Source organism: Ricinus communis, chromosome 5 (assembly GCF_019578655.1).
Source record: "Ricinus communis isolate WT05 ecotype wild-type chromosome 5, ASM1957865v1, whole genome shotgun sequence".
In the NCBI taxonomy this organism is placed as follows: domain Eukaryota; kingdom Viridiplantae; phylum Streptophyta; class Magnoliopsida; order Malpighiales; family Euphorbiaceae; genus Ricinus; species Ricinus communis.
Window position 1 is genome coordinate 25,335,196 of NC_063260.1, and position 20,878 is coordinate 25,356,073.

At 33.3% G+C, this 20,878-nt stretch overlaps 1 protein-coding gene across 7 annotated transcripts; it reads left to right on the plus strand.

Moving 5' to 3' along the window:
• The first annotated feature begins 1,731 nt into the window (after positions 1 to 1,731).
• On the plus strand, positions 1,732 to 19,501 carry LOC8266476 (lysine-specific demethylase 5B). Of its 7 annotated transcripts, XM_048374467.1 has the most exons (34): positions 1,732 to 1,837; positions 1,939 to 3,337; positions 4,549 to 4,606; positions 4,808 to 4,930; positions 5,282 to 5,339; positions 5,436 to 5,575; positions 6,154 to 6,315; positions 6,402 to 6,488; positions 6,668 to 6,850; positions 7,480 to 7,632; positions 7,734 to 7,925; positions 8,012 to 8,077; positions 8,220 to 8,327; positions 8,755 to 8,841; positions 8,929 to 9,045; positions 9,129 to 9,342; positions 9,458 to 9,522; positions 9,748 to 9,806; positions 9,915 to 10,046; positions 11,633 to 11,792; positions 11,878 to 12,213; positions 12,711 to 12,893; positions 12,969 to 13,030; positions 14,222 to 14,300; positions 14,750 to 14,899; positions 14,998 to 15,131; positions 15,516 to 15,636; positions 15,736 to 15,809; positions 16,785 to 16,929; positions 17,125 to 17,274; positions 18,152 to 18,247; positions 18,332 to 18,427; positions 18,528 to 18,724; positions 19,151 to 19,501. In XM_048374467.1, the coding sequence occupies exons 2-34, from the start codon at positions 1,992 to 1,994 to the stop codon at positions 19,395 to 19,397; spliced, it is 5,580 nt and encodes a 1,859-aa protein (XP_048230424.1). In that variant the 5' UTR covers positions 1,732 to 1,837; positions 1,939 to 1,991; the 3' UTR covers positions 19,398 to 19,501. The 7 variants fall into 7 exon arrangements, with proteins under 7 accessions (XP_048230424.1, XP_048230426.1, XP_048230425.1 ...); XM_048374469.1 differs by having other exon boundaries at positions 1,732 to 3,337; positions 8,232 to 8,327; XM_048374468.1 differs by having other exon boundaries at positions 1,732 to 3,337; positions 6,157 to 6,315.
• Positions 19,502 to 20,878: the final 1,377 nt, after the last annotated feature.

The following is a 20,878-nucleotide window of genomic DNA, read 5'->3' on the forward strand; positions in this document are numbered from 1 at the left end:
TTATAATAAAAAATTAATTTATATAAAAATCTTTTATAAGTACTTATATATATATAAATTTCTTTTTGATTTGACATAAGGAAAAGTAAAAACTAAAATTAAATAGACTTACGAGCATATAACAAGCATAAGAAACTAATTTCCAATTAAATTTTCAGGTATTGCATTGGATAATTGTATAACGTGCTTAGTAGTAGTAGTAGTAGAGCAGCACGTCGTGCTTTGACCCTAAGCCAGAGTAAACTTAACCAACAAGCAAAGGAAAATTGATGACCGGACGAGTCAAGGGGTCCCTTTTATTACTACATTAAAACTTCTCTTTTTCTCTATAAATAAATTGAGATTCCTTTTTATAATCCAAAAAAATGTACAATATCATTTTTATTGTAACTATAATTAAGTTATATAAATCCAATCATAGCTATCTAATGTTTGGAATAATAAAATTTTATTTTATTTTATTTAGTAATATTTATTCAATAAATAAATTAAACCTAAATTATATAAATTTATAATTGATTCGTATTTTTTATTTTTTAGATATTTTTTAATATAAGAGCAGTACAGACAAAATTCTTATGGAAAACACTTTTTTAAAATTTATTTAAAATTTTAATTAAGTTAGAAGAGATAATTACTATCTTATTTAAACGCTGATATATATTTTTAAAAAATTGTTAATATCCAACTTGGATTGAAATTAATTTTTTTAGATTATTTTTTTTCGATTATCATCTCTATGTATAAGGTTAATTGTGAATAAATTTATTTTTACCGGGTTCAATTTTTATGAAAGCTCTAAGTGAAGAGAAGTTTGTTTAGGCCTAATTACTAATCAAATCTTTAATTTTATATTCTTTAATAATTTTATTTAATAATTTTAAAATTTTAAGATAAATATCTAAATTATTAATTTATTTCTAAAAATACTTTTTAGTAATAATTTTTAAAATATTACAAAAAAATAAAATATGGCAAGTCAATTTTACTTATTAACATAAAAAATAATGGGTTAATAAAAAATATTGCATTTAGATATGAAATGTGTAAAAAAATATAAATACATAAATTTTTTTAATAATTATATACTTAACTATAGAATAAACTATTTTTTTATTTATAATAATTATTTTTAAATAAAATAATCAACTTTCTATATTATTTTTTATTATAAAATATTAGAAATAATCATCAAAGAATATATCCTAAAATAAATTAAAAATATATATTTATTCAAAATTTTAAATAATTAAATAAAATTACTAAAAAAATATAAAATATAAAATTTAATTTATAATTATCCCGTCTATTCAATGCCTTTGTCTTGTAATAATGGTCAAACCCATGATCAGGCTTTTCAGATGATCTAATCAAAATCATCCTAGTCGTTCATCTAAATCGTACAATTCTATTTTTAATGCACTGGATCTTTTCCGATACATTTACACTAAATACATCCACACTCGCAACTGACGTTTTCTCACAACAATAATGATTCACAGCCATTTGATCTTAATCGAAGCAGAGCGCGTGATATTTAAATACATATCGCGAGTACAAACATCTCCGCATTCCTCTCCCCAAAACACACGGGAAGGAAGACTTGGAAGATATTATACACAGAAGTATTACCATTTTCGTAAATATTTTCATTATTAGACCTTAAAATCTAATACTCTCTAATCCTTTATTTTGTTTGTAATGTTTTAATATTTTTTAATGTTTTTTTAGAACGCCATAACCAAAAATCTGCACGAAACTCACTCTCGCCATCACATTCAAGACCCTCGAAAACAAGCTAAAAGACTTTATCTTTCTTTCCTTTTTCTCTACCAAGGTACAATCTCGAAACCCTAGAATATATTTTCATTTAATTGCATTTTCATTGCTTAAAGAGTTTTTCTTTCTGAACTTTGATGGACTGGTAATTTTTGTCAGTTACGTGTTTGATTTTATGGATTTAGTATTATGTGACTAGTGGGGTTGTTGAAATGGGAAAAGGTAAGCCAAGAGCCGTAGAGAAAGGGGTTATAGGGCAAAACTTGAGTGTATCATCATCTGGGTCATTGCATGTACCTCCAGCACCTGTTTATTATCCTAGTGAAGAAGAATTTAAAGACCCTCTAGAGTATATTTGCAAGATTAGAGTAGAAGCTGAGAAATATGGGATTTGTAAGATTGTACCACCAAAGAGTTGGTCGCCACCATTTGCATTAAATTTGGATACTTTTACTTTTCCTACAAAAACACAAGCTATTCATCAGTTGCAAGCTAGGCCTGCTTCGTGTGATTCAAAGACTTTTGAGTTGGAGTATAGGAGGTTTTTGGAGGAACATTGTGGTAAGAAATTGAAGAAAAGGCTTATTTTTGAAGGGGATGAATTGGATTTGTGTAAATTGTTTAATGCTGTTAAGAGGTTTGGTGGATATGATAAGGTTGTGAAGGAGAAGAAATGGGGTGAGGTTTCTAAGTTTGTTAGGTTAGGGAAGAAGATTTCGGAGTGTGCGAAGCATGTCTTGTGTCAATTGTATTTTGAGCATTTGTATGATTATGAGAAGTATTATATTCAGTTGAACAAGGAACTAAATAAGAGCTCCAAAAGGGGAATGCGACATGACAAGAAATGTGATGATGGGGGCCATAGGGCCGAGGTTTCGTGCTCAAAGAGAAGGCGGAGGAATGTCGAGGGTGAGAAAGTTGAGGTTTGTAATAAGGTTGAGAAGGTGGAAGAGCTTGATCAAATATGTGAGCAATGTAGGAGTGGTTTGCATGGGGAAGTGATGCTTTTGTGTGATAGATGTAATAAGGGATGGCATATTTATTGCCTATCACCGCCTTTGAAGCAAATTCCACCTGGGAATTGGTATTGCTTTGAGTGCTTGAACTCAGATAAGGATAGCTTTGGGTTTGTGCCTGGAAAATGCTTTACAATTGAAGCTTTTAGGCGTGTAGCTGATCGGGCCAAGAGAAAATGGTTTGGACCAGGATCTGCTTCACGAGTGCAAATGGAGAAAAAGTTTTGGGAAATTGTGGAGGGATCTGCTGGTGAAGTTGAAGTTATGTATGGCAGTGATTTGGATACTTCAATTTATGGGAGTGGATTTCCTCGTCTAAATGATCAGAGACCAGAATCTGTTGAAGCTAAGGTGTGGGATGAATACTGTGGTAGCCTATGGAATCTCAATAACTTGCCAAAGTTGAAAGGCTCAATGCTTCAAGCTGTTCACAATAATATAACTGGTGTTATGGTGCCCTGGCTGTATGTTGGCATGTTATTTTCTTCTTTTTGCTGGCATTTCGAAGATCACTGTTTTTACTCTATGAACTATCTGCACTGGTATGTGTGATCATTATTTCTCTACTCTTGCTCTTCACTTTTTGTTTAAAAATTTGTGAACAGTGTCTCTCTTCAGCATGAAATAAGAAATTATAAAATGAAGGCTTTGTTAGTTATGCTTGCTTTTGGTTTGTCCATTTCCCCCCAATAAGTATATTATACATTTGTGAGAACATGAACTTGGAAGCAAAAATGAAGTTAGAAGGAATGTAACTGACGATGCAAGAGAAGAATGCTGATTATATGAACTTGCAAATCAATGTCAGTGAGGGCAGTTCTTAGTTCTTTATTCAGATGAAAGATGTAGGAATGTTGGCAAATTGCGAATGTTAAGAATGTCCTGTTGATGTTGTATGGTCATGATTGATTGGAAGCACATGCTTTATAAAAATAAATGAAATATTTTATTAGTATTCGGGCTGACAAAAAAAAGTGAGGAAGCAAAATAAGGAAGATGCCATGTCTTTTACTGTTGTTGGGATGGAAAGTTTCTTTATATTTGTGGCCCATAGATCACATCCTGTCGTCTAGGTGAGTTATGCTGAGGGGAAACAATTAATCTCAAGAAGAAAATTTTGAACAATCAAGGAATTCCTAAAATTACATGCCATTTAAAAAGAAATTAAAAGAAGTTAGTATTTGAAACATAAAAATGTTTAAATCCGAGCTTCATTTTCACTTATTTCAAGTCAAAAAGCAATACTGTTTCATATTTTATGTATCCACAAAGAAATTCAGTGGGATCAATTTATTAGAATCCCTACAAGAATTATAAAGAGTTCCAATATTTCCCTAAGTTGAGTGTTTCAATTCAACTCAAGACAGCACTACGCTGGCCAGTAAATCCAAGAATTTGGCAACTTAACTTAGTGGGGATCAAGAAGAAACAGTTTTTGTTCAGGATATGGGGGGCTTGAAATTAGTGTTTGTTAAACCTTCTAATTGGATAATTCTTTCTGATATGTATTGTTTAGGCTAAGTTTGTTTCTTATTCAAACTGCCATTAAGATGTCAGCTCTGGCTACGGATAAGCTTGCTCATCTTTGATCAATAATAATTAATGAGCAATATGTAGAAAAAATATTTCTCAATTTTCTATTGTTATGTGGTTTAAATTGATGAGTTTCTCTTTGAAGATTTGTGGTGTATATATTGGATAAGTAACCATTGGTTGTGAGAGAGTTCATGCATAATTTGTCTTGTGTTTTCAGGGGAGAGCCAAAATGTTGGTATAGTGTCCCTGGTAATGAAGTCAAAGCTTTTGAGAAGGTAGTTATTTTGCATTTATGTGCTTGGTTTCTTTTCAGCCTTCTACTGCAGTATCTCCATTAGATGGTTTATTGCCAAAAGTTTTTGTTACACGAGAATATTGAATGATTTTGTTTTTTTGAATTACTTATGGGAAATTTCACTTGTTTAATCTGATGTTCATGATGATAATTTTAATTTTTTCTTTCCTTTTCTCTGTAGGTGATGCGAAGTAGTCTTCCTGATCTGTTTGATGCACAACCAGATTTACTCTTTCAGCTTGTGACCATGTTGAACCCATCCGTCTTGCAAGAAAATCATGTTCCAGTCTATAGTGTCCTGCAGGTTTGATACTCAAAGACGTGAATTTTATATTGCTTTCTTTAGTTGATATACAAGATTGCTTAAATAGAAAAGAAAGTGATGTGTTCTCTGAGTATATATGTGTATGGAAAAAGAAACTCAAACCTTATCTCAACTTGGGTTTTTATTTGCAGCAATGAGGTTATGTGGATAAAACTGAGTGGCTGGTGTATTTTGTAATTTTAAATTTAGTTGTTTTCACCTTTTCTATCATCTATAGTCCAGCTGTGAAATGCCTTTTTGGCAGCCTTTTCTTATAGTGGTTGTTAAAGCTTTGCTCTAAATTCCACTGGATACGTTCGTTAAATATTGTCTCTACTTGATCTTTGCTAGGAACCTGGAAATTTTGTCATCACCTTCCCCAGATCTTATCATGCAGGATTCAATTTTGGTATGCCATAGTAACTTTGGATTAATCAAAGTTAAGGAATGGTTTTATACAGTATATCCTAACCAGTGACCTATTTTTGTTGTTCTGTCCTTCTAGGTTTGAACTGTGCAGAAGCTGTTAATTTTGCTCCTGCTGATTGGCTACCTCATGGTGGGTTTGGAGCGGATTTGTATCAGATGTATCATAAAACTGCTGTGTTATCCCATGAGGAGCTTCTTTGTGTTGTAACTAAGTTTGTAAGTGATCTTACCAGCTGTACATTCTTTTTGTTTGTGACAAAATATGATGCAATTCAAGTTCTTGTGGTTTAACGGGTTTGGCCCACTATATCTAAGAATAGATTGATCTCTGTACAGTGGTCAAAGATCCCAATGGTTATTTCTGATAAACCAGCAGTATGAGTAATGATAAGTATTTGGGTCATTGCTCCTGCTATTACCTAATGGCTACTGCATGCAGAATATTTGGATTAGCAATTCATGCTAACAAGACAGCAATATTTCCAATCAAAATGATTGAATGTAAATATGTTTTGCTAAAGCTTGGCTCTGATTGCCATAAAAATGATTGAATGTAAATATGTTTCGCTAAAGTTTGGCACAGATGGAGCCATAAAAACCGTAACTTTAAATACTCCTAAACTGCCTAACTTGGTCCTCCCAAGCAACATTCAAATTGTGGATCTCACTATTAACCATTTTCCTTGAGTCAATATCCACATTTTTATTTATGGTGCACTTTGTCAGAGTGAATTCTTTCATTTATTTTGGATTTCAAGTGGAACTTCTCTCTAATGGTTGATTTTCTTTTCTAGCAGGGCAACTTTAGTACCAAAGTATCACCTTATTTGAAGAAAGAATTGCAGAGGATATATAATAAAGAGAAAAACAAGAGAGAGAGACTTTGGAGAAGCGGCATTATCAAATCTTCTCCCATGTGCCCTCGAAAATGTCCTGAATATGTTGGTACTGAAGAGGTGATGCATTAACTATTGCTCTCAATTTCTGGCTTCACTTTCTTCATTGCCAACATGCTTATCATGATTGATACTGGCTGTTTCAGGATCCAACATGTATTATATGCAAGCAGTACCTTTATCTCTCTGCTGTTGTTTGCCGTTGTAGGCCATCTGCATTTGTATGCCTGGAGGTATGAAAACTTGGTAATCACTTATTTTGGAAATTTTTATCTGATTGTCTAATATGGGAGATTATAATTCATTCTGCATCTGTCAAGTTTTTTCATCTTGCGTGTTGCAACTTCAGATGTTTCGTGTTTTTTTAATACTTTTTCTTTATAATGGCAAACTGTATTTGATCCTTATGCAGCACTGGGAGCACATTTGTGAATGCAAATCGAGTAGACTTCGCCTTCTTTATCGTTATACCCTGGCGGAATTGTATGATTTAGTGCTTATAGTAGATAAGTGTGATTCTGATGAGAGATTGCAGGGTAATAACTTACTAAGGCACAATTCCTGTTCGAATGAGATGAATGCTTTGGTGAAGAAGGTTTGCTCATGTCTCTTACTCTGAAATTCTTGGACTGTAAATCACTAGATTTTTCCAACCATTGCATTCATGCAACAAATGTTTCCTCCTATAGGTTATTTTTGTCTCAACGAAGGTGAGATTTTGGTTATCCACATTTGTAGGCATGAGTAATTTGCTGACAATTGTCCTCCTTTTGTTCAAATGAGAAAAGTATCAGCTATTAAACGGCAATGATTGCTTGTAATCTAGGTTGTAAATCAAGGGTTAAAAGTCATAGATTAACCTATTTGAAGATAGAAGCAAACTATATAATTTTAGTCTTCGTGCTATTTCACATATGGTTATTGCTTGTGGTGGTCAAACTGAAGATAGTGGTTGAACTGTTAAATAATCAAATTTCTAGGGTGGCTAGGTTCTGGTGCTGTTCGAGTTAAATGGTGTTCCTATGGTAATGGTAATGTTGTGTCTCATTAATAGTAGATATTTGCTCTTCTGAATGCATGATTCTTTGGCATCTAATGTAATATGCTTAGGCAATATATGTTGTTATTCACTTGTTTGGCTAGTGTAACATGTCATATGCTACTATATGCTTCAGTTGGCAGGAGTTAGTAATACAATTTATTTTGAGCACCATGATTGTGTAGGTCAAAGGTGGCCATGTCAGTTTGGTTCAACTTGCAGAACAATGGCTTTTGCGCTGTCATAAGATTTTTCAGTCTCCATACTCTGGTGATGCATTTTCTACCTTATTGAAGGAGGCTGAACAATTTCTTTGGGCTGGTTCTGAGATGGATCCCGTGAGTTTTGAGACATCAACTCTTTTCTGTTTGTTGCCCTCAGGTGTTTAGACTATGAAATTAATATTTCACAACATATACCATTTCAATTTGGATTTCAGGTGCGGAAAATGGCGAAGAATCTGATTACAGCTCAGAAGTGGGCAGAAGGGATAAGAGAGTGCCTTTCCAACGTTGAAAACTGGTCTTGTAACTGCAGTTGTGATTTCAAGAGAGTGCAAATGGAGTGTATCAATGAGTTGCTAAAGTTTGATCCTGTGCCCTGTAATGAGCCTGGGTATCTTAAATTGCAGGTTATTATGGTTTTGTGAGTAGTTTCTGCTTTTGCTTTTTTGTTTATCTGCAGATTGAAAAACACTTGTTTGATTATATTTTACAGGAGCATGCAGGAGAAGCCAGGCTGTTGAGTCAGGAAATTGTCTCTGCTTTGTCATCATGCTCAAAAGTATCTCTCGTACATGTTACTGTCCATAAATTTTTTATTCAACTTTTGTGAATACCTTGGAAATAAATTCTATGTTTAATAGTTCTAGTACGTTTTATTATTTAGTTCTCTCTGTTTTAGTAAGATCATTAATTCTTTACAGTTGTCACGACAGATCTCTGAGTTGGAGTTGCTGAACTCAAAAGCTTGTGGTTTTCCAATTTATATAAAAGACGGCGAGAAATTGTTGCAGAAAATCTCATCAGCAAAGGTAACTCTATTGACACGTTTAGATTTTGATCATTTTGTTATGGACTTGTTCCAACTTGCGATGACATTCTGATTCCTTCATTGTTTAGTTTCTCATGGAGGACTTGTAGCTAGGAACTTACCTTGAATGGTGGATCTAAGAATGTGGGTTAATGACAGTGAAAGACAATTCATTTAAGCATCTTTAGATCTATCATCATGTAATTCAATTCCATTATGCTGTGTGGTTGTTTCTGATAATTCCTTCTTTCCCAGTCTCACATTTTTTACTTTCATTGCCACTTATTGACGGCAATTAGAGTGTTCTTGTAGTTATACTGTTCTTGGCCAAGTCTTTTCGCCATGTGAGCAACTTGGAAATTTATTGCTACAGTAGTTGGTTACTGTCTTGTATATTTATTGTTTATCTGATTATGCTTGCCCTTTAGGCATGGATAGAATGTGCAAGGAAATGCATCTCAGAAAAACGTCCTGCTACAGTTGATATGAATATTCTCTACAAGTTGAAGTCAGAGGTGAAATGAATTTCTTTATTCTGTTAATGACATATGTTCTTGTCCATTTGCGGTCTTGTTTAACGTCTTCATTGTTTTGTGGAATAGATATCAGAGCTTCAAGTTGAGCTTCCAGAAGAAGAAATGCTTTTGGATCTAGTAAGACATGCTGAATTATGTCAGTCTCGTTGCAATGAAGTTTTGAGAGCTCCTGTTAGTCTAAAGGTAAGCATATAACACATGTTTGCCTTTGTCTTCCAATTCCAAGTTTCAAAGAGTTTGGAAGTATAAGTTTGGGGTTTTTGCAGATGCAGACTGTTGAGCTGCTACTCAGTGAGTGGGAGAAACTTACTGTTAATGTACCAGAGTTCATACTTCTAAAACAATACCACCTTGATGCTGTTTCCTGGATTACCCGCTGTAATGATATATTGGTGAATGTGCATGAACGGGAAGATCAAGATAATGTAGTTAATGAGTTACAAGCCCTTCTAAAAGATGGATCAACTTTGAGAATTCAAGGTTTTAAATGTTAAAATTCTTGGTTGTTATTTTCTATAATAATTGTGAATGTCGGTTGTCACCATTATGCTATTATTTTGCTCTGTTCTGACATTTGGTTTGTTTTCTCAAACAGTCGATAAATTGTCTATTGTTGAGGTTGAGTTGAAGAAGGCTTGTTGCAGGCAAAAAGCTCTGAAGGTAATGGTTTTTTTTAAAAGAAATTTTAATTTGGTGGTTAGTATGTGACTATACATGTCTTCTCTTCTGTTCTAAGTGCCCAATTTATTAATTCATTTGGATGGCTTTCATCTGCCACTGGATGATAATTGCTACGGTTGGATTCACAATGGATGTGCTCATGAAAGAAAATAAGTGTATTATTATGCATCCATTATTAATTTATTTTGGGCACTTCTCATGCAGGCACATCATTCCAAAATGCCCTTTAGCTTCATTCAGCAACTTATGAAGGACGCTTCTGTGTATGCTTCTTGCCTGGATAGCTGCTGGAAAACTGACAATTAATGATTTACTGTCTGTATCCTGCACTTAGATTTTCACTGTCTACATGACATTTTTGTTTTTCCCAGGCTGCAGATCGAGAGTGAGGAGTTATTTATTGATATGTCTGGAGTGCTTTCAGCTGCCTTGTCTTGGGAGGAAAGAGCAATGAAAGTTCTTGAGGATGAAGCTCCAATGTCTGACTTTGAGGATATCTTAAGGTTTTGGGCATGCTTTACTGCTCTTTGTGACTCTAGCATTATGCCATCCATTGCATGTGTATATGATTAAGTTTCTTAAATAAATAATATAAAAAATAAAGATAAGTCATTATATTTGTGTTTATTTAATAAAAGAATTTAAAAGAAATTCGTTAAATAGTTTTATGAATAATATAGATCCCAAAATTATATTAGAAACTAATTATATGTGAAAAAAAATATATATTAGTGACTATTGCAAATGTCGCTTAATTGTAAAGACTTTAATTAATTCCATATTTTATCACATTTTTTAGTATAAAGCTGAAAAGCAAAAAATAACAACAACAACAACAATAATAATAATAATAATAATAATTGGAATATTCGAAGTGAAATAATCATGCATACTTTTTAGGGAAAACTTTATTAAACTACTTGGTGGTTTAACATATTTTCAGTTTAAAGTCTGTAATTTGTTTTTTGTCACTTAAGTACTATGTGAATAAGACCATTAGCAAATAGCAATCAAATTGCACAACACCGTTAAAAGATTCTGACACGGCATAGAATAACCACTTCTCTTTCAACTGCCACGTCAGTATTTGTTAATAGTGTTGTGTAATTTGGTCGTTATTTGCTAACGCTCATATTTACAAGATACCAAAGTGACAAAAAGAAAACCACAGACCCTAAAGTGAAAGTATGTTAAACCATAGAATAGTTTACTGAAATTTTCCCTTTTTTTTATAATCCATTTAATTCTGAAAGTGTAAATCCTTTAAGCAGATAACTAAAATCTCTTCAATATTGTATGCAATAATAGTATGTATTGTCTCTTTTTTAAGGATAAAAATCTTAATAGTAAACATGTATAGAATTAAAATCTTAATGAAATAAAAAGCTATTTTAAAAGATGTGAGCTGTGAATATGTAGATTACATTATGTGTAGTTAAGAATAATTATTTTGGTGAAGTTAAAAAATTGTATTTCAAATAGTAGTTTGTATCAAATGAATTTGCATTAATTATCATTTATGTAGGTGAATTAACTAAAAAGACTACATGGTACATATATGCTACATGTGTCTATCTGGTGTTTTTAAATTTATGTTTAATTTTTTTTTTTGTTTAGCTTTCATATTCATTAATAATTTTGAAATTTAATAGTTATTAATTAAATAATCAAATAAAAAAAAGCATATTGTCATTTGGCAAATTAGTAACAGTATATAGTTGCTAATTTAATTTGGGTAGCCAATTTTTTTTATTATATTTAGCTATCATTTTATTTTAATAAGCACTCAGTATTTATCATTTTATTTTATTAGCATTTAATATCATAATGTGTTTAGTATAATCCTTTCATTTGATTAGTATTTAATATCATGATAAAATTCTTATATATTTCACATTAAAGCCACATGTTTTTTTTTTGGTGGAAGTCTATATGAAGTGGCTTTATATATTGTTGCCAAGTGGAGCCTTATAGGAAAACTTGGCCTAATATATATATATATATATATATACATACAGATATATTTTATAGATTATTGTTTTATCTTGCCTATTGTTTCGTTTTAAATCTTCAAGCTTTAATCTTGCAGAAGTGCAGCAAACATATCTGTGATTCTACCTACTTTAGATGATGTGAGAGATGCTGTAGCAACAGCCCAGTGCTGGTTAAAGAATTCTAAGGCATTTTTAGGATCTCCATCATCCCTGGAATCCGGCTCCTGTTCTCTGCTTCAACTTCAGGCTTTGGAGGTTTGCCATCTCCAAGATATACTATGTTTGCTAAAGATTAGATTGAATCTACTATTATCATTTAAAAGTTTGTAATCTTATGCAGGAGTTAGTTTTGCAGTCAAAGTCACTTAAAATAACTTTCGAAGAAAGAAGAATGCTTGAAATGGTTTTGAAGAATTGTGGGGAGTGGAAGCTGGTTGCCTGCTCTGCATTGCAGGACACAGGGTGCATACTGGATTCAAGTTATATTGGCAACGGGCAGAACAATGATCTTAGTGTGAGGATTGAACATCTAGTTACTAGAATAGAGTCCATTACAAAAACTGGTTTATCTCTTGGTTTCGACTTTCTTGAGATTCCAAAACTTCAAGATGCTTGTTTTGTGCTTCAATGGTGCAGTAGGGCCCTTTCTTTGTGTTATGCTGCTCCGTCTTTTGAGGTCAGGAATTTCACATTTTTTTATAACCTTTTATTATAACCTTGGTTTTCCTTTTACATTTTATGATCTGATTTGTACGATACATGTCCTTTTATTTCTATGGAACCAATTCTTTTTCAATGCAAGGTTATAAAATTTGGCAAGTTGCAATTAATTTGGTTTATTTATGATTTATTGCTGTTGCATGGAGCAATTTTGAATTTATTGCTTGTTGGCAAGGAAAATTTGTAGATTCTAACACATTAAATTGTGTATTATTGTTGATCTATGCCATGCCCATCTTGGTCCCTCACAAGATGCCTTGCTTTTGGTTTCTCTTACTCTGGTCCTTTTCTTATTTTACTTTTTTAACCCTGGAATTAATTGAGCTAACCATTTTTAGATTTATTTAAAGAAAAATTGCAATTCTTAACTTATTTTTTTCATCATGTTCTTAGGCACTTAGTTTCTTCCTGGTTGGCTCATGTGCTTTAGGTTTCTATCTCCTGTTACTGTAGGATGTTGAGAAGTTGATGGATGCTTCAGACAATCTTTCTGTTACACATGTATCTTATCCTCTGTGGAGCTCTTTGATGGATGGGGTCAAATGGCTCAGGAAAGCCTTGGGGGCAATTTCTGTGCAAAGTAATTTTGAAAGGTGGAAGTTGAGCGAGGCTGAGGAGCTTCTTGAGAAAGCTCAGGTACTTTTGTTTTAGCCCTTTGTTTCACCTTGTCGTGTCCTTTATAGCTTTTACTTATGTTCATTCTTATGCCAGGTTATAAATATCTCCTTTCCAGTAGTGGTGGACCAACTAGTAAATAGTATACATAAACACAAGTGAGTCTTCTCATACTTTAATTTTAGAGTGCTTTCTTCCGTGAAATGGAATGTGAATTCTGAGAATTTGTTATATAGAAAACACGTTCACGTCTTTTAGATGTGTTGAATTTCTACAAATGTAATTCAAGACACTGATGTGTCTTTAATACATCTGCTATGAATCACAAGGCTGCGAACAACTTGAATGGCAGCTACAATGGAATTTTTATACATGAGACTTTGCTTATAAATGAAGCGCCTTCTCATCTGAATGAAGGTGCTCTATAAAATCATGCTTATAGAGATCATTGTGGGTTTTCTACTCTTGGTTACATTTACGTTTGACGATAGATAAGCTATGTCTATATTCGTCTCATCCAGGCTTATTAGCCGTGGTCCTCTGCAAGAATCTGTCTTCCTTTAGTCATATCAGTTTTGGCAATGTGGCATCTTTTCTTAGTTTCAATGAGAAGCATCATGCATGTATGCTTCATTGTTGGTTGGGAAGTATACGTGCTTTCATTATGGTTCATAATTATATATTTGAAGCAGTCATGTACGTGTTGCAGAATAAAAAACGCATAAACATAGATATAGAAGGAGAGCCATTGTAATACTTCTTTTTATTTGGTTTTTATAGGAGGCATTGTGGTACATTTTTCTTTTTGGGTTACATGGGAGGCATTCTGCTTCTTTTAAATTGTATGAGTATTCTCTCTCCCCCTCTCCGTTTGTACCAAAAGTGACCAAACTCTAATACATTTTAATTTTTCCTTATTATTTCTCTTCCTTTTATTTCTATTTTGTATGGTTTTTATTATTGAATTGGAAATAAGTTAATTTTATGTGAATTTGCTTCATTCTGGTCTGTGGTTTAGAATTTCTAAAATCAGGGCGAATGGCATTGGATGGTATGTGGATTTGTAATACCTGCCAAACATGCTTCAGGTCTCTGTATGCAATGTGTTGCTTTTTCTCACCCATTGCCTTGATTAAAAACCTGGCAGCAGTAACCTTACCTATCAAAAGAAATAGACAAATTTAATGCTTATCTGCCATAGTTGAGGCAGCACAGTACTTATTAGTCTGCTGGTTCAAGTTTGCTTGGTAGTTGAATGTTTTCTATTTGCTCTATTCTTGCGTTTGTTTTGGTTGATTTGATGTGCTGATTCTGCTTAATTGTCTCACACATTATGGCTGTATATATAGGTTGTGGCAAGGACAAGTGGATCAATATTTTAGTCTCAAGTTTGAAGAGCGTTCTTGGTCTCAAATACTAGAACTTAAGGTATGGTCAATTTCCTTGCACTTGTATTTTTCACAACTTCAATAGAATTGTTTTTTTCAGTCAATTTCCTAATCTTATAGCTCCAACATCACTAATGTTGAGGCTTTCTTTAAACTGTGTTTAAAAGCTGCTTTACTTCTTGTTACATACAGATCTATGAGAATTTTAATTGGGATACTGCATTTTTTAAAATATATATCGACTGACACTTAGGCAACACAATATGTTAATATAGCACAGACTTGGCATTGAACTCAGCATTGTGTCTGTCATTGCTCTGCTTGAGATTCTCTTGTCAGATAAGCAGCCCAACATACTAGGTTTTTAACTTCTCTGTTTGTTTTGCATTGAGCTTTTAAAAATTATCTTGTTCTTGTTCTCTTCCTTCTTCCTTTCAGTTACCTAATATGTTATCTTCATGAAGCTAAAGTGATTTTTATCACTTTCAGGAACTTGGGAAGGATGTTGCATTTAGTTGTTCACAACTAGATATGGTTTTATATGAAGTTGAAAAAGTTGAAAAGTGGAAGCAACAAGGTGTTAAGGTTGCACAGATCTTTGTGGGTGATGGGAATCTTTTGCTGGATGCTTTAGAAAAGGTTTCAAACAAGTTTTCATGTTGATTTTTGTTGTTGATGTAGGATTATCGGGCCTATAATTAATGGGGATAATTTAAATCTCTTACCATTTTGTTCAGATTAAACATTCTCTCGATATATCTTTATACATTTATGGCAAGTCCCAGAGCTTCAGAGCAAGAACTATATTCATGTGCTGCACTGATTATAACAAAGATCAGGAGGTTTTGACTTGTTCAGTATGCAAAGACTGGTAAGGTATTTTTGGCTATGTTGAAGAGCTTTTGCCATTTCTTTCATATATTTTGAAGATCCAGATAATTCATATATATTCCCAGTTGTTTGGTTCACAGTTAATATTCCAAATCAACCTATGGCCTTGATTCAATATGGCTGGTTTGGAATAGTCTAAAGCAATAAAAAAAATTAAAAAAATCAGTATTTCTCTTAACATGCAACAGGCTTTTGATAATGCTTCTGTTGGGCTTTTCTCCTTGCATGGGGAATAATTGAAATTTCATTTTATTTGTATTGCATATAATTTGGTTACCTGCTTGTTATTTGCTTATTATCATGTTGCATGTCTGCGTTTACTTGTATATCTCCTCTCTAGTTACATGTGTTATCACCTGGGCAGCTACCATTTGCGGTGTCTAATGCCAGCATTACTACATGGTAAAAACGTGGAACTCTATGTTTGCGCTTACTGCCAGTTTCTGGAGGATCTATCAATAATTAACAATCAAGTTTCTCCTCTGGTATGCATTCAATTATTTATTTGTCCTTTTATTCTTGGGAGTGCCCTTACAAGAAGCTTTAATATGCATCAACATCTCAACTGTTTCTTCTTTTCTCAGAGATTTAGAGAGAAGCAATGCGAGTTAAGCATGCTGATCAAACTTCTATCTGATGCAGAAAATTTCTCTCTACGGTAGTAAGCTGAGATTCTATGCTTTTTTATTTGAATTTTTCTTGATGAGTAATATCTTCTGTCTCCATCTTCCTGCAAGTGAAAACTCTCTTGTGATTGAAACCATAATTCGGGAAGAGGAAGGAAGGGGAAGGATAGATACCATTTCTATATCTGCTTGAGCTGGAATTACTAAGCTGCTAATATATTGCAAAGTGGTTGCCGTAAAAAGTTTTTGGTCAACTTATAATTGTTCTTGTTACTTGTTAGTCCTGTCACCTGCTCGGTTACTGTTCTGAAACAAACAGTTCCAGTTCTGGAACTGGATAATCCCAGTTCGGGGTCAGTTTACTTTTAAGAAATTGTAAGATTTCTACAAGTAAATTTTTTGAAAATTGGGTTTAGGAAATTAATCTGAATCATGTAGGTGATTAAGTTAAGTGGTTAGTTTTAACAAATAAAACTTTATGGAAATATGTGTTAACAACTAAATATTTTAAATTATTAAAATGTTAACGATACTATGTATAGAAATACATTAAAGGGCTTTAAGGTGTAAAAAGAACTAAAGAAAATAAAGGGCTTGAACTACAAATATTACGCAGAAATTCAAGTTCTTAACAACTACAAATTCAAGTGATTATATTAATTTTAAGAATACTATGTATGGAATGGATTCAAAAAATTGTAAGGTGTAAAAAGAAATTAACTTAATAAAGGTCATTATTATTGTATGTATTTCTTAGTTTTTTTGGTTGCAACTAGAGCCAGATTGGCAGAAAGGGGGAATTGGGACTGGCCGGTTTTTCTACAGTTTGGAACCGGAATTGGATTTCCAGTTCCACACCAGTTTTTGACTGGGCCGGGTCATGGTCAAGCTACTTGTATTTCTTATGCTTCTAAAGATGTTATTTGTTCTTAACTGAAGATTTTGGTATATCCTGACTATTGTATTGTATTTAAATTAATGTATTTAAGTGCTGCTGGTTTTCACAGGATAGAAGAAAGAGAGATATTGCAACAAGTTGTGGATCAAGCTCTGGAATGCAAAACATGCTTGAGAGAAATATTGGATTTTGAATTATCTTATTTGGATAAAGATCTTAGCATGATCTCTAAGAAGTTAATAATTGCTTTGAAGGTTCTTATTTTCTAGTTCATCTTTTTCTTTTATTATTTCCTGAGGATGCATTTAATCGGTTGTTTTTCCCTCAATTGTTTCTACAAAGCATGCAACCCATAAATTAATCTCCTAGATATGTTGTTAGCAAGTTGAAAATGCAATAAGTCTACCTATTAGTAGTATCTTGCCAATTAAAAGTACTTTCTCGTGCAGGCAGTGCAAGTGGCTGGTACGTATGATCGTCAAGGTAACTTTGACCTTGAATTGGCGTTAGCAAAAAATTCATGGAGAGTGAAGGCTAAGAGACTAATAGATGGGGTGCAGAAACCCACGATGCAACAGATTCAGGGGCATATGAAGGAGGTACCTGTTGGCACTTTTAATCAAGTTCTAGGGTGGATTTCTTGTTTAAGATTATGATGCTAGTGGAATTCTCAAGCATTGTCTAAGGAGAAATTTTTGAATATTGGTGGTTTTTCTAAATGTTGACACATCTGCCCAAAACTGTCTACCATTTGCCTTTGGGGATTAAGACCTCCAAATATAGAGATTCACAGAGACTACAGAACTTTGATAGTATTTATATTCTCTATTCAAGGTAGAAGAATCATGAATAAAGTATCTTTTGGAGACTCTAGTACAGATCTTGATTTCTCTACCTCCTTTAAAGCTCTAGCCCTTCTGCTGGCTAGCACTCCATATTATGTAATGGAAGAGAACTCCAACTGTTTCTACTAATTTTTCCTTCTCCCTATGCTTCACCTAGTCATACTGTTTAGGTACAAGCATAAGCGAATGATACATATGATCAAACCTGCAAGCAATTAGTAATCTAGTTGCAACTGTACTGTCTCCTCATCACTCTTGCAAGTGAAACTTAGGTTACAAAATATTCCTGGGTCCTGCTTCTGACACTATTCCCAAGTAATAAAGAAAAACTGTGCGCACCTTCTCAATTTTGCAGATAGGAGTCAATATCAGATACGTCCTATCCGCTTTCCAACATATTCTATCCTTGCCTCCTTGCTAAAAGAAGTCATTCTTTTGCTTCTTGTTTTGCTTTTTGCTATCCAATCAATCTATGGGAGAGAACCTTTATGGTTTAGTAAAGAGTGTTTGTAGATGTAAAATATGAATTTTATTCATTACTTCTCTCCTCTTTTCTCTCTCTCTGCTACAGTTTGATAAAATATACTTTTTGATATCAGTGTTGACAAGAGTGTTTTGTAATTCTTCACAGGGGCTGGCTAAAAGCATACCGCTTGAAGATTACTTCTGGAGGAATCTCACAGAACTGAAGCAAATAGGCTTGCAGTGGGCTGATCGTGCCAAGAAGGTTGAATGTGCTTTGCTAATTATTTCTGCCACAAGTAGTTTTTACATCATTTTAATTAGATATGCCATTATTTGCTATGTGCAGGTTGTATTGGATTCTGGGGCTCTTGGTTTAGATAAAGTTTTTGAACTTCTTTCAGAAGGTGAAAATTTGCCGGTTTACTTGGACAAGGAACTAAAGGTAATAAATTCTGACTTCATATAATGAAATAATGGTATTCTTTGGAGTTTGAATATGCCAACACCATATTTATGTACTGTTTGCTGCTGGGGCTATGCAGTTATTAGGAGCTCGAAGTATGCTGTACTGCATTTGTAGAAAGCCTTATGATGATAGAGCAAAAGTTACCTGTGATAGGTGCAATGAGTGGTACCATATTGATTGTGTCAAGTTACATTGCCCTCCAAAGGTGTATGTATGTACTGCATGTGACCCTTTAAAAGAGTTGTCTACATCACCACAGATGGATAATGAGAGGTCAGTTTATTGTGTATAATATCCCCAGAAATTGCATTTTTCTTTCTTGTGACAGTTAATATGTGGAGAACCTGCAATGATAATAGTTTCAGACGATGCATTTGAACTTGATCTCTCTTCCCTTCATTTCCTGTAGTGAGGGATTGTGTTCACAGATAAACCAGGGGTGTATTTGAAAACCAGTTTCTGCAACAGTTTAAAACTGCTAATCTGAATCACAGAAATCTGTTTGGCTGATAGTTCCGACAACATTGTCCTTATTTTGAGAACATTAGACTTCCATGCTTCTACGATAACTAATGCAGATATCCAATTTTAGTACCCATATAGAAATACACATATAAGGGTATGCTATTTACCATAGCATATAAATATCTCATGTCTTGTATCTTTAGTTAACTTGCATCTTCCTGAATGCTTTGACAGATGGACAAGTGCCAAAAGTGTAGAACCAAAGACGCCCTCACCTCCGCACTGGCACACAACGGCAAGAAAGAAGGCCGAGCTTAGTGTGGAACAAAAGAAGCTTCCAAGTATTGATAGCAATAGCATATTAATGCGATCAAGTGGAATTGATAGGTTGTGGTGGCGAAACAGAAAGCCTTTTAGAAGGGAGGCAAAGAAACGAGCTGAGCTTGAAAGTCTTTCTCCATTTATTCATATAAAACAATAGACAAGAAATTAGATAGTGATTTAATCATTTAATTGATTCAATTGATTCCTAGGATTGTACCTGCAATTCTCTGGTTCAATTCCAATAAAATCAATTCATTAGCAGAGGGTTCTTGGTTCTTTCCTGATGCGCCCTCCTTTCTATCAATGTTTCTCATCTGTTTTCCAGAGCTCCAAAACCAGGAGTGCTTCCTTTGCCTTTTGAATCTTCACTCAGTATAAGAAACTGGTTTTTTCTCGTCTTGAGCTATGCTGCCATTCTTTTAGATAACTTCATCATAAATATGATAATAGTTTTTATTTCTTCAATTTTCACTTAAAGATCATTTTAATTGGCATGAAATTGATTATAAATTTAATGGTTTCTTAATGTGTTATGTATTGTATGACTTAATGCAGTATAATATGACATTTGAGTTTTAGTTTAAGTGACAAGAGCGGGATTTTTCATCTCTTCTCATTTTTACGACTGAGTGTATTTATTAGACTTGTCTTGAATAAAAAGATGCAATGTGACCGTTCCATATGAACCAAGTAGCATTGTTTTTCTTTTTCTTTTTCTTTTTTAAAATAGATTTAAGAAATCATTAGAAAACATATGGGGTGCTATTATATGATTGCCTGGTGAAACCTACTGTTTAATATATGAATGATTACTCTGCAAGTGCATGTTAATGTTAATGTAGGCTGGTTTTATTATTATAATGCTTGAATATGCATTAAGCAACATTTGACATTGACAACCCCTTTCTCATTTTACTAAATCAATTTTATAATTGCCTCTTTTTTTATGTACTTTTTTCTTATATAACAAAATTTTCTGATATAAATATATTAACATACTAGTTTGCTTAAATTTTTATTTGAAATTCAAAATACTCTATAATGTTTTAATTTTATTCAAAGCAAGAGTTCAATTTGTTTTTTCTTTTTTTGTTTTGTTTAAACAGGAATGCATCCCTCCTACCCAAAAGGATCCAATTTTTTTTTATATTTTTTTCCCATTAAGAAAATCTCTTCCCAGATCATCCATTAATTGGATTAGAAAATTGATTAAGAAGGAGATTCCGTGGGTTAGATGTGCGACAGACTGCCTCAGTCCTGCTTCCCTTGCCCAAACCAATCACATGCATCTTCAATTACCATTTTCTCCTTTGACCAGCAACTCGAAAATTTGTCATTTTCACCCCCTTCCATTTGACAAATTTACCCTCAGAGAACAAAAAAAAAAAGAATTGAAAGGAAAAAAAGAAAAGCGAAGAGGAAAGTGAATCTATGGCCATAATGGGCAGGGCACATTTTTCATTTGAAGACACAAAACCACAAATCTTCACCCACCTCAAATTGTTGGTACCCACCTTATTTCTTATTTCTTCTAAAATAATCCCTTATCTTTTAATAAATTAGTCTTTTTTTTTAATTGATAAAAGACGAAAGACACAGATTACATAATAAAAATAATCATTTTTTACGTTTATTTTA

Coding starts and splice junctions, on each gene's coding strand:
- LOC8266476 (XM_048374467.1), top strand. CDS start 1,992: ATGGGAAAAGGTAAGCCAAGAGCCGTAGAGAAAGGGGTTATAGGGCAA. Junction 6,489..6,667: donor CTGCATTTGTATGCCTGGAG/GTATGAAAACTT, acceptor ATCCTTATGCAG/CACTGGGAGCACATTTGTGA. Junction 10,047..11,632: donor GACTTTGAGGATATCTTAAG/GTTTTGGGCATG, acceptor TTAATCTTGCAG/AAGTGCAGCAAACATATCTG.